The sequence below is a fragment of the Calliphora vicina genome, chromosome 1, assembly GCF_958450345.1.
Source record: "Calliphora vicina chromosome 1, idCalVici1.1, whole genome shotgun sequence".
In the NCBI taxonomy this organism is placed as follows: domain Eukaryota; kingdom Metazoa; phylum Arthropoda; class Insecta; order Diptera; family Calliphoridae; genus Calliphora; species Calliphora vicina.
Window position 1 is genome coordinate 83197909 of NC_088780.1, and position 18145 is coordinate 83216053.

At 29.4% G+C, this 18145-nt stretch overlaps 1 protein-coding gene across 1 annotated transcript; it reads right to left on the reverse strand.

The window, feature by feature from the left end:
- Positions 1–2483: 2483 nt before the first annotated feature.
- On the reverse strand, positions 2484–8749 carry MESK4 (Misexpression suppressor of KSR 4). Its single transcript, XM_065515042.1, has 4 exons — positions 8547–8749; positions 8141–8451; positions 3985–4434; positions 2484–3903 (listed from the first exon to the last, which is right to left on the reverse strand). Exons 2-4 carry the CDS (start codon positions 8179–8181, stop codon positions 3438–3440), a joined length of 957 nt encoding a protein of 318 aa, XP_065371114.1. The 5' UTR covers positions 8182–8451; positions 8547–8749; the 3' UTR covers positions 2484–3437.
- Between the last annotated feature and the right edge of the window lie 9396 nt (positions 8750–18145).

An 18145-nucleotide genomic window follows, 5' to 3' on the forward strand; every position in this document is an offset into this window, starting at 1 on the left:
TTTAAATGTTACTTACAATTTTTTATTATCAAATGCTTCTGGTTTAGAGTTCTCCCATTTTGAACTAAATTCATTCTGTTAAAAAGATGTACATACTTAAACTACTTAACAATTACATATATTAAATGTTCAATTTCAGTACCAGATTAACAAATCTTAATCAGCCCTATTATGAATAAAAAATTCCGCAGGATTTTGTTCCCCAGGAGTTTTTTCCCATTAAATTTGAATAGGATAAATGAGAAAAGGGAGAAAACTCCCGGGGAATCATAATTGGGCTGAATATTTTGGTCGAAAGTTCTCATATAAGAATTAAGTTCTTGTCATCCATCATCAAAATAACACCGTATTGTATCTAAAAAGTTATATTTACAAACATTTTCAATTTAAATAAAACTACTTCGGAATAGGGAAATAAAAGGAAAGTTTTCGGTGGCTGAAACTTACCTATAAGCTAATGAAAATATTATTTGTGTAATAAATGTAACGAAACGGCAACACTGTTATTTAATTTCTATTTTATATAAAATATTTTAAAATCATAAGAAATATTCGTTAATATTTATATCCTTTTTAGATTCCACGTGATTAAATTATTATACATTTTCAATAATAGCACTTGTTAGTAGTATGTACTGCTATACAAATTAAAATGTTAGAAAAGAGCATGCTGATCACAAATTTATAACTCATATTTCCAGACATTTCACTAAATACTCAGTTTTCTAGAAAAATAACCTTAAAAGATCTGATTATGGGTTTAAAACAGTGGTCGGCACAAACAGAACTTACAATATTAGTAAATGTATTGCTTAAAACAAATTTTCGAAGAAAAACTAATGATTCGTGTTATGTACAGCTGAATAGTCCCAGCAGTTCTAGGAGACAGTCCCGAACTAATGATTTTACCCATCATTTGGGTGGGAAATAGTTACTTCAATAGCTACGTGACTAGTTATTTTAATATGTGCATGTCCTAAGCAGGCGGTCAGTTGATCCTTTTTGATTACAATAAGACTGTCCGATAGCTGATCCAAAGTAGTCAACGCATTGGATTCACATACTGGTTACATAGCGTCAGTTACTTCACTAGCTACCTAACTGGTTACTTGGTCAGCTAAATAACTAGTTAACATGTGCGGATGCTAATTGGCCACAAATAGACATCTCAAAAGACATATCACAGACAGTTCAATAAACGCTTGCTTGAAAACAATTGTCTTCACGCTAGATTACCTGGAATGTATACAGTAACCAATTGTCATCTCTCTGCACTACAAAGAGCACACACGCGTGAAATGACCCAAAACATATAAATTGGAGTCAGCCAAGTGATAAGACATTAGTGACAATTACTGCCTATAAGGGATACATTGACTACGTGCTTAACTGATTTATGGTTAGGCTTCTGGTAGAGTGTCCAAAAAACCCGCAAATTTTAAAAACTAGTTTCCGGTTTAACCGAAAAAGTGTGTTTTTGAAAAAACCGGGTTTGATATTTGTCTTTTAAAAAAAACGGTTAACCGGTTTCGGTTTTTGTCTTCAAAATAAAACCAGTTAACCGGTTTATATTAAATTTTTATTCAATATGAAAAAGGTCTAGATTTATGGCGTTTTCTTTTCTGACACAAAATGTTGCCAACATACTTTGTACCATTTATTAAAGATTACCCTCATTACCCCCACCATACCCTCATAATTTTTTACATTTTTAACGATCACAATAGAACAAAAACCATTACCATTTATGCAATTTTCTTTTATGTACCTTCTAAATGTTGTAAAACTATACATTTTGCTGTTTAAAAAAGTGCTGCATTTCTAACCCTTTGATAAAATTGAGGGTGAAACGTGTAGCATATCTTCGGGGTTTTAGGGCAACATTACTTGAAAAGAACACGTTATACTCTTACCAAACTACATTTTTTTTAGAAAAGAACACAGAAAAGGGTAAAAGGTAGAATAAAGGCATCATTTATGCCAGAAAAGAAAACGCCATTAGATTTATTTGTGGACGCTAATAAGAAATATGTTAGGAATTGTGTACTAAATCGTCGGAAATTTAACATTTTTGTTTCTTAAGGATCTATCTTTATGCATTTATTTTATATTGTCAAATGCTAAAATTTTCTATAAAATAAAACAATATTTTTAAAAATGGTATCAAAGTTTTTTAAAAAATATGTTTAAATGAGTTTTAGAAAATATATTTCTTTAAAACCGGTTAACCGTCTTACAAAAACCGATTTCTCAAAAAACCGAAAAGTTAAAGAATACCGAAACTGGTTGTGTTTACAAAGATGAAAAAATCGGTTGATCGGATACTCTAGCCTCTGGACACTATAAGTGCCGACCACTGTTTTTAAATCTACATAAGTTGAATACTACTGAATATCGACTATTTTATGATTAACGTTCTGTATTAAAGTTGGAAAACTATTGAATATTTCTTAAATTTAGTGAATGAATCCTAGAAGCCTTGATTTTCTTAATTTTGTTAACAAATAGTAAAATTTATTGGTATTACGTATTTCATGTAAGAATAGACATTTTACTTATAAATTAATATTTTTCAGAATTATATTATTCGGCATTTATGTTTGATACCGATTCTAATACATAGTTTAATATCTTTATAATTTCCATTCAATCAATTTGGAACACAGTCATGTAAAATTAGTAATGCATAATTTCATTCTCCCAAACATTCAAAAATACTAAATATGTATAAATAACTAGACATGCAATTAAATAGATGACTCTACTTGACTACATAAATTTTTCATATCCCAACTATCAAAATTGTATGAAATAACTACATATGTAGATATATAGTATGTTCTTAATAAAACGAGTATAATATATATATAGTATATGTATATTGATGATGATAAGAATGGGTTAAATGTTTAATTAATAAAATATTAATAATAATAAGAATAAAATGACAACAATAAGAATATGCATTTGTATGTACTAAATATAATTGGGGTATTCACATGGTCTGCTATTAGTCATAATGTCATAATGTTTTAAACAAAAAAAATGTATTATTTTATGAAAAAACAATAAACATAGTTCAAATAGTGTTATTAGTTTATAACTTTTTTGTTTGAAACACAACAAAAATTTGTTTAAACTATCATAATATATTAAGACATTATGACAATATGACCAAATAGTAGACCGTGTGAATACCCCAAATGTTTAATGTAACACTGTTACTAGTAGTAGGTATCGAATGAATGAATGAATGAATGGACGTTGTCGATTTATGTACTTGAATGCAAAATAAACAACATCGTACATTCCATGTACGACTTGAATACATCCATTGTTGGGAATGATAATAAATTTGTTCTGATTATGTCTTTAATCTTTAAAAAGTAAATTTTTCCATTGCACTTCTTGCTTGTTGTTGTTGTTCTTTTTCATGATCAATTTGTGGATGAGCTTGCATATGACTTCTTTCGCCGTTTCAATCTAAACAAATCTTTGAAACTAAGAGTAGGAGAGATTTTTCGATTACCATTGCCCTGCTGGCCCTGAGATGAAGAACCATTGCCCATCGAGTTGGCTGGAGACACTGAAGAAGATGATGTCAATGACAGCACTCCATTGATGGAACATTGGAATACATTTAAGAGAGTGTTACGTGGAACGCCATCCAAATATTGAAGGTGGGGCAACATTTGTAAAACATATTCTCTGTAATCCGCCACCATACTCGTTGGCATAATTATGGATTCGATGTTGGATGAATTGAACATATTTAAATTACAAAAATTGAATGGTTCTCTAGTACCCGGATTACCCATAATTGATAAATACTCTAGGCTGGGACATTGCACACGTATACGCTGAATCCAATCGACGACATTTATAATATCACAGTTATTAATCCTAAATATAGACATATAAGTAAGTAAATAAAATTAATTACTAGCTGATTTCAGTAATGTCATTCATGACTTCTTTACTCACCATAATATTTTTAAATTCTGCAAAAATGGTAAAGTGTTCACGTCCAATTTTGTGTTACGATCCAATATTAGTGTGTGCAAATCCTCGAAGAATGATAAAAATGATATATTCTGAAAGTTGTTGTAACTCAAGTCTAAGAACTTTGTTTGCATGGCAAATTTTTCTGCTATTCGTCTTGGTATTGTTCTCAAGTTTTCATAGGCCAAAGATATTCTTCCGTTCTCTTCTAAAATATTGTCACCCAACGAGTCCTCGCTGGTATAACTGCTATTCGAAATATTCCCACTGACAGAATATTGGTTGGTCGATATCATTTTCGAACAATTTTCAAGGTAAATACTACCAGTGCTGCTGTAATCTGCCCCAAAACAAACGTCGTTGTAATCATCGACCGGTAAACTATCGTAAGATTGAAAGGCGGCACAATTTTTTAAAATTTCGTATAAAGTACTGAAATGAAATCACAATGTAATTGTAAACATTAAAATAATGATTTATTTTTTTTTTATTGATTACTTTATTTTTAACAAAATTCATTTAAATAATTGCGTGTTAAATAAAACATTAGGGAAGTCAATGCGAATCCTAGGCTTTGAAATAAATATCTGAATACCGATTTCAGGATTTTTTATACTGAACCAATCTTGTAGGTAATTTAAATAAAAAAAATAGCTAAAAACTCGTTAAATCAACGGAGTTTTATCAACAGAGTTTTCCATTTTATTTCGACACAGATTGGATTTTTACAATTTCTGTTTTTATTTAAATGAAAGTTAGACATTTCGGAAATTGTTGTTAAAAATTAGCAATGTTCAGAATTGAATAACTTTTGAACGCGTCCATCGATTTTAACAAACATGGCGGCTTTTGAATTATTTTATAAAAAGTAAATACCTTCTTAGCAAAAGGATCTCCAAAATTGGAAAATCTCATTTATCCTTGGATAACTTAAAAAAGGATAGTTTTTATTTCTTAATTTGTTTACACCAAATAAACTACATAAGTATAATTACGGTGCGAAAATTGCAAAATGGGATTCCATAGGTTCAAAAGTTATGGTAGTTTTTCTACAACAAATTTCACGATTTAATATGAAAAGTAGTGCTGTTCTAAATGTGATGGATGATAAAAACTACGATAAATCGAGTTTACGTTACGCGAAATATTTGATGTCAAAGATCACAAAAATCGACGTTTTGAATAAATCTTGCTTATTTGGCACACAACAAAAACAATATAATTAAATTTTCTACTTTTTGGTTAAATATAATTTTTTCGATTTCGAGTTATAGCCAATTTTTGTTTCTTTTGTAATGTATTTTTCTAACCTCAATATAGTTACTATTAATCTAGCATGTTTGATAATATTTTCTCAGCCTGTAGTAATGTAAATGTCATAACATAATTTAATCTCTTTCGTCTCAGAATCACTTTCTAGACCATAATGCAATGTTCGTTAATGTAAATTTTGTAACGAGGTTACAAGTATGTAATATGATGAAACTTAGTATTCGTAATATAACAGGATCAAATTTAATAAAATCTTAAAAAAAAGATAAAACTGAATAAAATACACTCTATTTAGATATAAAATAAGTATTTTCTCAAGTACCTTTGTGTACAGAAAGTAGATTTAAAAATCTTCTTATATACAGTGGCGGCTAGCTATTTAGGGACAAATACTTGAATTTTCTTTATCAACTGAATTTTAAATACAATAAGAATTCTCTCAGACATTAACTTACAACTTTTTTTTAGGTAGTAAGTCTGCTTTTACACAGGGCAATTTTTCTTGCGCAAGTCTAGAGTTTATAGGAGAGAGAGGCAAGAAGAAAGAAGAGGGGTACACACTTGCTTGTACTGGCAAGTCTCTTCAATTCTCTTTTGTTTTCTCATTTTCAATATGGCGTCTATTAGGTTTTGACATACAAAATTGCTCACAGACTTGCTGTGTGTAAACAGACGAGCAAGTTTAAAAGGGAATCGACGAGACTTGCTTCAAGTAAACTTGCCCTGTGTAAAAGCAGACTAATGCTCCCTCCGTTCAAAAATTAAAACTTTCACCTAGAGTTTACAAAAAACCGAAGGATTTGAAAACTGCGGTTTCGGTTTTAAAAAATTTAAAACCGTCGTTTTCGGTTTTAGTGATACTTTTTAATATGTATTTTAAATTAGTTAGCTTATATACATTAACGTTGGCTAATATGCTTCTCAGTAATGAAATAATCTAGAATTGGGGGCTCAATGGTATTATGATACCAAAAAAGGAGAACTTAAACAAACTAAGGAGTACTTTTTCGTTCTTAAAATGATACTTTTTTAGTGTTCTATAATATTGAGCATAGAATCAGGAAATTACTTTGATTTCAAACTTGACTTGGGGGTTCAAGTAAAATTTTTAGGCACACATGATTCTGAATGAGTTAAAATTCACCAAATTTGACTTTAGTGTTACCTTTCTTTAGCATTATCTATAATATTGAATCCAGAATCATGATGCTGAGTGGGAATACAAAATGTGCGTATTTATGGTACTATTTTATTCTAATAATACTTTTTAAATGAATTCACTTTACAATGAATCAATTAACATGGAACTAGAGACATGTCATCCTTAATTAGTAGTAATTCACAAAGGGAGACTTAATAGTACTATTTTTATCTTCTGATTGGGGTGGCGAAGCTAGTCCTCCATACTTTTATCGAATATTTGGAAATAACTAAGTCTTTGTAACAAAAATTTTGCATTATTGTTTTTAAATTAAATAAACAGTCATTTGAAGTTTAATTATCAGGAAATACTCGTATGATCAGTATTTTTAAATGTGTTTGTGTGATTCTTTATTAACAGGTTTCCTTGTCAAGCCAGCGAAAGGTAGCCTGTAACATCATCTGAAGCAATTATTGTGATACAATTTAAAGAAATCTTAAGAAGATATTTTAACTGATTTGTTTTTAGAGAAATTAGATGAATTAGATTGAATGAAAAAGTTTGTTTTTCTTTCCTAAATTTTGATTTTTTTACTGAAAATAAATTAAAAGTGAAAACCGAAGAATAATTTTCGGTTTCGGTTTTAGACCTTGAAGAACCGCGGTTTCGGTTAAAACCGAATACGAAACTCTACTTTCACCCACTGTAAAAAAAAAAATTCAGACCAGCTGGCCAGTGAAATAAATTTGAAGGAACTTAAATTTTTTCACTTTTGCAGGAACTTAAATTTATTTATTTCACAATAATAACACAAAACTAAGAGACTATGATTAATATTTTTTATCATTTCTTTTATAGAAAACCAAAAATATTCGTTTATTATTTGTATTTTTAAATTTATAGAGATAAGTTCAGCGTTATAAATATATCTTAAAAACAGTCCTTTTTAAAATCCCTAAAAATTTTAATGATAACCAAACATTGTTCTGCACTCCTGTACTGTTTCCACCTTCTTTAGTTTAAAAGTTATTAACCAGAATGTAGTACTAAAGGTAGGGTCACACATGGCACTTTTTTAGCGCAAATTTGTTTGGCGTGTTTACTCTTACAAGTGTTTTGTAAGATCAAACAGCATCAAATAAAACAAAACTAAATTTTTTGTTTTGAATCATACTAAGTAAAATAAGTTTTTGAAATAAATAAATAAATAAATGTATTTTATTTAGTGGTTACGTCTTTTTCGTAAAATATTTGTCATATGTGACCCTACCTTAAGCCTACAGCAAAAACTTTCATTGACAAGTAATGTGTTAAAATGTCAAATACTTTATAAACACCTTTAAAATATTATATATGGGGTAAATTTCATTGAAATCGGAAGTGACAAAACCGAAAATATCTATTTTCTGTCAGTTTTGGAATTAATTCTCCCTATGGCCAAATAAGAAGCAAATATTGTTTGAATTTTGTTTTAAGTAGGAGAGATTCTATTTAAGATATCTGAGAAAAAAATGTATAAAAGCACCGTCGTTAGAAATTATATCATTCCATAGAAATAGGAAATTCCTAATAAACGGTAAGTTATTGTTAATTGAAAATCCAAAAGGATACGCGAAAGTTTTTATAAACAATATATGTAGGTACATATACATATATATTCGATGTTAATCGAATGTATGTATAAACAGATAGTGGGGTCACTAATCCGTTTAGTTTAGTACTCACCTGTTATCATCTATATTTGTTATTCCACATGTATCCGACATACTTAGTTCTCAAATGACTCAGAGTCACAGAGACTAGTCCAAAACAATTTTAAAAAATATTAAAAAAAGTGTTTATTTCAATTGTTTTTGTTTATTTATTTTTAAACATCGACCATTAATTTATGGCTGAACTATTTTTTGTTTTATTTTTTTTTGCCGCACTCGCTTTCCGTCATTGGACTGTCTATTTCGGTAACCAATATTTTAGGAATTACACTGGCGAAGTTGATGTGTAATGTTGATGATGATGCTTCAACTTTATTTTTTTAACTGACAAAGAAATTTAATTGTTTTCAATTAAGTAGTACATATTTAATAAGTACATATATACATAAGTGTGTATTTGTATTTAATTTAGTAATTACTTAAGTGAATTTTCATCCGAAGAACAACAATCTTCTTCTTATTTGTGCTCTTATCACTTTTCAATTTGACTTTATACTTATCGTTGTTGTTGCTGTTGTACTTAATTGTTCTTCTGTCAGTCAGTCTCCAAGCATATTCTGTTTGACTGTTGTTGGTTGGTGAATTTTGGTTGACGGTTGTTCTCATAATTTCGTCTGGTCTGCGTTTTAAAATAGAACTGAAATGTATAGAAATAAGACAATGAAAATAATATGCAAATGCATACGTTCAATAATACATTCATACATGCATATTAGGGTGGCCCTTATTTTGCATTTTTACTACTTTCGATGCTCTCCTTCATCTAAAATTATTTTTAATTAAATTTTTTTCTTCAACATTTAATTATTAATATTTTTTGAAAATATTGCTACTTTTACGCAAAACTGGAAACTTCATATATAATGTACAACATCCAAACGTTATCCGATTGATTCAATTTGGTTTTTAGATGAACGAAAACAATTTTGGACATTGGAAGCATCTAAAATCCAAAATGTTCGTTGTTTTGAACATTTTGGATTTTAGATTAAATGTAAGTATTTGGGAATTCAAATTATTCGATTTTTCTCTTGTTCGAATAAAACGAATTGTTCGAATAATTCGATCACACATTTAAAATTAATCGAATTATTCGAATAATTTAATTTTTTTTAAAAATCTAATATTTTTTTAAAGAAAAACAAAAAAAAAATAACGTTAAAGTTAACAATTAAAGTACATACATATGGATAATGTTAAAAAACATTCGAATACAAAGGCCATCAGTAAATTTTCATCAAAATATTCAAATGGGATTTCCTCCCGAACAATCTACAAAAATTTTAGTTGCCGTTTTGGAGCTATGTATTAGGGTAATCGATTCTTCGACATTTTTTAGAAACCGGTTGTCGGTTTCTTCGAAAAATTGCAAATTTATATAAACCGGTTTCGGATTTTTTTATAATAACCGGTTTTTTGGAAAAATATTAAAACGCCTAGAAATAAGAAGAAAAAATGTTTTATTTATTAAAATAATAGTGATTAAAACAATTTTGATTATTTCTTTATCCTTCACAAGGTCTTCGGTTCAAATTTGACCCATTTTGAAATTAATATTTAATATTTTCTAAAAGTGAGTGGTGGATATTTTTGATATTTCATGAATTTTATTTAATTTCAAATGTCAACAACTACGTTAGTTTTTTTTTTTTTAAAAAATCTATTTGGGTCAAATTTGACCCGAAGATCGTTAACGTCAGTAAATTTGAAGACCTTATGAAGGTAAAATAATCTATTAGGAATAAGTAAAACACAGTTTAAATGCTTTGGAGTATATCGATTTTTTTTTGATTTTATAAAACTAGACATTGAAAATCATCTTTTACTCCGTGTATTTGTAGGACATATAGAAAACAAAGCATTGAGTAACTTTTCAGACTTGCCAGATCACTTGTGACATTTTCTAAATATAAAAAGTCTTCTAAAATAGTTGAAGAATTTGTTTTAATTTTTTTATTTTTTTGGATTTTGAATATTTTTTAAAGTTTTTAATACATTAAAACTCATAAAAACACACTTTTAGAAAAAAAACGGCAATTCGAGTAGAAAAACCCGGTTTCTTCGATATTCGAACTGTGAGCTTTTCAAAAAAACCAAAACCGACCTTACCAAAAAAACCGGTTATAACCGGTTATTAAAAACCGGGCCGATCACCCTACTATGTATGCTTTAAAAAATTTGAGTTAGTTGGACATGATCCAGAATTGAAGTACATACAATATAAAAGTATTAAGAACTTTTTTACGTCGTTCATTAATTCGGATTTTAAAATGAGTAACTAATTCTTTAGTAAATGAATTATTCACTATTTCTAAATTATTTATAACAAATTGTATTATACCAGCAAGTTCTATCAACGTTGCCGAATTTTTGCTTAATCAAGTGGTCTTAGGTAGAGTTTCGTATTCGGTTTTAACCGAAACCGCGGTTTTTCAAGGCCTATTTGAGTTAGTTGGACATGATCCAGAATTGAAGTACATACAATATAAAAGTATTAAGAACTTTTTTACGTCGTTCATTAATTCGGATTTTAAAATGAGTAACTAATTCTTTAGTAAATGAATTATTCACTATTTCTAAATTATTTATAACAAATTGTATTATACCAGCAAGTTCTATCAACGTTACCTGTATGTTTTCATATTCTAACTAAGACAGGATTATGTGTGTTTAATTTCCTGCTTATAGGTCCATTATTATAGAAATTTCAAAAATTACCATTCGAAGTACAAAAAAATACTAATAGTTTTTGTTACCTCAATGTCATATTGATGGCTTAATAATTTCTTTACTCAAAAAAAAAAAAAACATAAAGTATCATTTTCAATAAGGAAAAAGTACTCCTTAGTTTGGTTAAGTTCTCCTTTTTTTGGCATCATAATACCATTGAGCTCCCTATTCTTGATTATTTCTTTACTGATATCAAAAAATACCATTAAAAGAACAAATTAAAATTTTTTTTATCCTCTTGAACACCCGCCAAGTTTGAATTTTTATATCCTAAATTATCTACATTTTGTTTCTATAACACTTAAATTTAATAAATTATCACAAAACCGAAATAAAACCTAAACCGATCAGTTTTCAAGTTTTTAAAACCGAAACCGCGATTCTGAAATTCTTCGGTTTTTTGGAAACTCTAGTCTTAGGGAATTGCATGGCGTCTTTGGATCTTTTCTATATTTGACGCTGAGGCCGTGCCCCATTGCTGTATACCATAACACCATATCGGTTTTATGATCATGTTATAAAGTAAAGGCGACGATCGAGATGTATTCCGAATTGTTCCGAATCCGATTGTTGAATTATTGTTTGGTTATTGATATGAATAGGGGGGCATGATTCTCTACGCAATGTAAATGTTATGTGTGTATAATTTTGCTCGTTGACTTTAATTTTCCATTGTTTTAACCATTTTTCTAATTCAAAGACAGTAATTTTGACTTACCTCCACAATCAACTTTGCACGATATTTTGAGCAGGTAAGTTAAAAATGCAGTTAACCTCAATGCACTTACCTGCTCATTGATGCTGGTAAGAGCATTTAAAGTTTACTGCCCAAAAAAGCAGCTAACGGCAAATAATTTACACGAAGCTTTGTGATTTTTCCGTCTAAAAATAACGTCAAATTGATATTTTAGCTACTTTTAAAATTATTAAGAAGTGTACAACATATTTTTTCATTCAAAATCGTATTTTTCTTATTTGTTTTGATTTAATTTTGTATTAGGCAGCTAAATTAAATTTTTTTCATGAAAACCAGTTATAGCTTCCAAAAGTATTATGCACTTATCTTAAATGTGCAGGTATGAACAATGCACTAAAATTAACGAATTTATATGGAGTTTGGTAAATAAATATACAAAACACAAGTTTTGTGCACTTATATGCAAAATGCTCTTAAGTGAAAGGCAGGTAAGTCAAAACTACTGTATTTGATTTTGTAAGTAACGAGACGCTTCTTAAATATAACCACACAGCCGATTTTGTGGGTCTCATTTCTAGGTATTTTTCAAATTAAAGATGTACAACACAAATTAAAAATTATATTGAAAATAGCGTCTACTTAGCTTTGTTTTGTTTAATAATATGAAACGAGTACTTTTGACCGATACCTACTCGGTACTCGGTGCTAAAGTAACGATGCTAAAAGTACTTGGTATCGAAACAAAAGTATCGATATTTACGAAAATACGGATATATTAGAAGATTGTTTCTAAAAACACTGCATAGTTTCGGATTAAAAAAACGGTTTCCTTATATTTTTTACAAGTACTGTTTTTTCTATTTAGGGTATACTTAGCATTCTAACTTGTTATTAAATTAAGGACCATTATTACAACTTGTCATTATAGTTAAAAGTAACTTTATGCAATAGAAAAAGGTATCCTTAAAGGTAACTTTAACTATAACGACAAGTTGTAATAATGGCCCTAAATTGATTTCTCTATTAATACAGGGTGAGCCAACTTCGACTGACTGATTTAAAATGCCTATAACTTTTTTATTTGTACAGTTTTTAATGTCACAATGACGTGTAAAAATTTTTAAATTTTGCTTGCGAGAGAAAATTAAAACTTTTTGAACAATATCATTAAGAGCGATGAAGCATATTTTCATTTAAATGGACATCTTAATTAACAGAACTGCCGAATTTGGGGTAAACAAAAACCTAGAGCAGTGCATCAACTGAAATAACACTCTCTCAGCAAATGCTAAATTTCTTCGTTAGAAAAAATTTTCGAAAAATAATTGAATTTTATTTGACTCAAATAACCCTATAGCCGAATTGGCTCAAGTCTATTACAAATCTATTACAAACATGCATAAATATGTAAGTTCATACATAACACAAAAATGAACTCGAATATTTTTTAAGCTCGGCAATTTTAATAAAGGCTCGAATCAAACACTACTTAATGTGTTGAATATGCTTTCGTGCGGCCAACCTACTTACTGACCCACGAAAAATACCGGATGTTATTGATTTTAGCGTGATGAAAAATATCCCTAGAGAAATGATTCAAATTGAATCCTCGCTGGAACTATCTTCAAACCCCTCACCCACTATTGTTACTTTATTGAGCCCAATATAAATTGTATCCCCGACTGGCACAAGAATAAATTGGCTCAAATATAAAAAATACCTCAGTACACATTGCTCGGAAAACATACCGCTAAGAACACCAGAAAAACTCGATCACTCTCTTATCAATTTCGATAAAAATCTCAAACTGGCTGCTCAATATAATAGAATTAATTCTGCAGATGTCGAACGGCTCTTAAATGAAAAAGAAGAGTTCGAAGAGAGTGGCAATTGGACAGATCCCCAACTAAAATCGAAAAGTCTTAAAAGACCTGTCATATGTAAGTCCCCCATGCGAAATTCAAGTGGTGGTTGGGCAAGAACTGATAATGAAAAAGGGAATCTGTTTGTTTACACCGTAAACATCAAACGAAGCAATTGAGTTGGCACCTCTTGTAACCCATTTTGGAGCAGCCGTACCCCTACGTTTTGAGATTCGAGAGATCGGAAATGCAATTGTTGTTTTAAACCCCAAGAAAGCGCCTGGTATGGACAAGATCAGCAACAAGATGCTTATTGAGCTACCCCGGATAGCAATAAAAATAATTATTTTTATTTTTAACGCTATATTACGACTTGAATATTATCCTCCAGAATGGAAGGTTTCACTGGTTACTATGATACCCAAGCCGGGAAAAGACCACACAAAAGTAGAATCATACAGACTCATCAGCCTATTGTCTAATATATCAAAGCTATTTGAGAAGATACTTTGTAAATTTCAGCTCATTTTTATACCCTACACCACCATAGTGGGGAGGGTATTATGCGTTTGTGCAGATGTTTGTAACGCCCAAAAATATTAGTCTAACACCCACCTTAAAGTATACCGATCGACTTAGAATCACTTTCTGAGTCGATTAAACGATGTGCGTCCGTCCGTCCGTCTGGTTGGCTGGCTGGCTGTCCATGTAAACCTTGTGCGCAGAGTACAGGTCGCAATTTTGAAGATATTTCGATCAAATTTGGTACATATTACTTTTTCGGCCCAAGGACGAAGCCTATTGAAACTGGCTGAAATCGGTCCATTATTTCACCTAGCCCCCATACAAATGTCCCCTCGAAATTGGACTTTATCGGTCATAAAAGTTTAATTTATCTATGTATCTACACAAATTTCGCTCCAAATAAGTTTTATATATACAAAATTCATGTCACCAAATTTTGTTACGATCGGTCCATAATTAGTCATAGCTCCCACATAGACCCGCTTCCGAAAATCACTTTAACGTGCATAAATCGCTTAAAAATGTTGGTATACACACAAAATTCAACATAGTTAACTTTAATATAGACATAAATAACACGACCTAATTTTATGGTGATCGGTCCATAATTGGTCATAGCTCCCATATAAGGCCCACTTCCGAAAATCACTCAAAAATATAAATTATTGATATTTTAAAAGAAAAATATTTTTACTCATTTACTTGGTGTAGGGTATTATATGGTCGGGCTTGACCGACCATACTTTCTTACTTGTTTGGTTTTTTATCGGTTTTTTGAAAAAAAAAAATTTTACCCTAGGTGACCAAAATACCTCAGCTCCAACATGTGAAATTTCGTAACAATATCTCCAATAGTTCCCGATATACCGAATTATTTCCAAAAAAAAAACTTTTCTAAATCACTGTGCTATGGTGGTGTAGGGCATGAATAATAATGAATAATTGTAGAAGGTAGATAGAGTTTTCAATATTTAAAGACAAACTTTGATTTTAATTTTTTTTTCATATTTTCTTTTGTTTGACGTTACAAGATTTGTATAATTGAGATTTTATTTTCTACTGAGTGTACCTTATATTGTTGTGTCATGGTGTAGGGTATAATAAAATATTCATATTAATGTTTATTAGGACAGTAATTGTATTAATTGATTAACTTATAATAGATCAATTAAAATAACTAAAAAGTTTAATTCGAGTAGATTATACATATGTATATGTATAATATACTATAACGATTATGTTCATTAAAAATCAACTTACTTATTTTGTTGATATTATAAACGACACAATTCTAAATTTTCAGGAGAAAAAAAAAAACAAAATTTCTTGGTAAAACTCTGAAATTTTAGGTTTTTAATATATTGCCTCCTCTTCACTTTTAATTTTTCTCAATACTGCCTTCTTTTAAATTCTATTTTTTTAAGTATGCGAAAATTTTAGGAAAACTCAAAGAACTAAATTTTTACTACCTCCTTTTCACTTCTTATTTTTTTTATAAGATACATTTTTTGGAGAAACTTGAAGAGCTTGCTTACTTTTCACTATATACTCAATTTTTTTGTTTTGTTTAATTGTATATGAAATAGCTACCGAGCGAAGCAGGGCGGGGCGGTCAGGTAGTTTCTAATAAATTCCAAAATAACATGTAAATAGTTTTTATAAATATCTCAATTCGCATTGTCGGGAAAAATAATCAAATTTTAGTTTTAGATTTCGAAAATTTTACATAAAAATCGAACTAGGACGAATTTCACATAAGGATTATTCTACTTAAATTTGAGCTGATAAGTCTAATTAAATTAGTATAGCAATTTAAAAAATCTTAAATATTTGTGTGATATGTTTAGAAATGAAATTACTTTTTTGAAACAACTTACGAAAAATTAAATTTAAATAATATTTAAGAAGCTAGAAATTTGTTCAAAAAAATCATTGTTATTAACTTAAACTTCAATTGTAGGTTTATTGTTTTTTTAATATTAATTTTAGTGGTTTAACCACAATTATTGAGGAGCGTTTTTCTATAAAAGCACTTTAAACATTATTTTGAATTGTTTTTCTTACATTGTTAAGAACATGGACAATGTTTTTTTGGGCCACCCTAATTTACATACATATGTGTGTATGTATCAATTTATGTATGAACGTAACATCAACATAGTGGGGAGAGTATAATGAGTTTGTGCTGATGTTTGTAACACCCAAAAATATTAGTCAAACACCCATCATATTTTAAAGATATTTCGAGCAAATTTGACGCATGTTTTTTTTTGACCCAAGGACGAAGTCTATTGAAACTGGCTGATATCGGTCCATTATATCACCTAGCCCCCATACAAATGTCCTCCCGAAATTGGACTTTATCAGTCATAACTGTTTAATTTATATAGGTATCTACACAAATTTCGTATTTTTATGATGATCGGTATATAAACACGACCTAATTTAATGGCGATCGGTCCATAGCTCTCATATAAGGACAACATCCGAATGATTTCAAATAACAAAAAAAATAGTTTTGCTCATTTACTCAGTGTAGGGTATTATATGATTGGGCTTGACCGACCAAACTTTTGTACTTGTTTTTGTTTTGTGTTAATTGTAATTTAATTGTTTTTGCTGCTGCTTTTAATTACATATGTATTAATATTTGTTTATTTGTTATTATTATGTATTTAGGTTTGTTATCACTACGCTCGTTCGGAATGAGTGTTTGTTGATTTGATTCTAAAAAGAAGTAAACAAAAACAACAGTTTATCATTCAATTTAAGATTATTATTATTCTCTTTATCAAGATTTCTAAGCATTCGGATGTGTAAAAGCAAGAAAACTATTATTTTTAATTCAAATTCATCAACATTAGAAAATGTAAAATTTTCAAAGATTTTTCTCATTTTCTACAATTTTGTTTATTTTTTGTTGTTAATGATGATCACTTTGAACTATTGGATTTATATTCTTAACAAGCAGGTAAATTCTCTGCGAGTTGTCAAGTTTTCCTTAATTAATTTGCCACGTAAAAAAAATAGACATGTTGAATATATATGGGGGATTTCATGTCAAGTGAACCAACTTTTAAAATCGATGTCTTTCGATCGGGATGAAATTTACACCAAGACCTATTGGATAGTATCCCACTCGCATCCCACTACGAGACTAAAAAGCTTTTAAAGGAATAGACCTAAGCTTTCTTTTGAGCAAAAAAAAAATTAAAAAAGCGCCCCTTTTGAAAAGTTCGATTTTGCCAAAAAAAAAATTAAAAATTGTATATCTTGAGTTACAAAACATTTATTTTGCTATATATCCCAATCACATCCCACTAAGCCACCAAATAGGTCTGAAAGGAAAATATCCAAGCTTTCTTTTGAGCACAAAAAAAATTAAAAAAGGGTCCATTTCGACAAAAAGTTTTTGATTTTGCAAAAAAAGTAAAAAATTGCATGTTTTGAGTTACAAAACATTTTTTTTGATAGATATCAAACTCGCATCCCACTAAGCGACCAAATAGGTCTTCAGCAAAAAAAGGGCCCATTTTGAAAAAAAAGTTAAAAAAGTTTTTGATTTCGGAAAAAATATATTAAAAATTTTTTCATTTTTTTTAAATATTTTTTTCGAAAGATTGAAGAAATAGCTATCTAAACTATTTGGAACACATTTTGCTAAGAACAATAGGTAATAAGTTACATGGATGAGAGAAATCACATCTAACTCAGAGAGTTCTGGACCGATCTTGTTGAAAAATTGTGTCTGATTACTATCCAATAGGTCTAACCTTGGTGTAAATTTCATCCCGATCGGAAGACATCGATTTTAAAAGTTGGTTCACTTGACGTGAAATCCCCCAAATGGATTTTGTCTACTTTTCAAAAATATATGTATATAACTTTTAACAATTAAAAAACTCATGGAATACTTTTTTGAAAAATATAACCAAAAATGCATTTTATTCAGTTTTTACAAAGATACTAATTTTTCAAATTGAAATTAAATTTTTATTTATGAATATTTTGTAATAAAATTTCACAGTTATATAGATTTTTCTATTGAAAATAGAAAAATAAAAACAAATTTTGAAATGGGTAATCGGGAATCCCGCAATTCTCAAAAAAGTTTGAAAAATCCAAATAGGATTTTTAGTTTTTTGGCTATAATATCCATACCAGGTCCGGGGGTTCGGAACCCTTTAAAAAATAATTAAGAACA

Excerpts from the sequence above, each read along its gene's own strand:
- MESK4 (XM_065515042.1), bottom strand. The coding sequence starts at position 8,181 with ATGTCGGATACATGTGGAATAACAAATATAGATGATAACAG. Across the intron at positions 4,435-8,140 it reads ACAAATATAGATGATAACAG|TACTTTATACGAAATTTTAA; the intron begins GTGAGTACTAAA and ends ATTTCATTTCAG. Across the intron at positions 3,904-3,984 it reads CAGAATTTAAAAATATTATG|GATTAATAACTGTGATATTA; the intron begins GTGAGTAAAGAA and ends GTCTATATTTAG.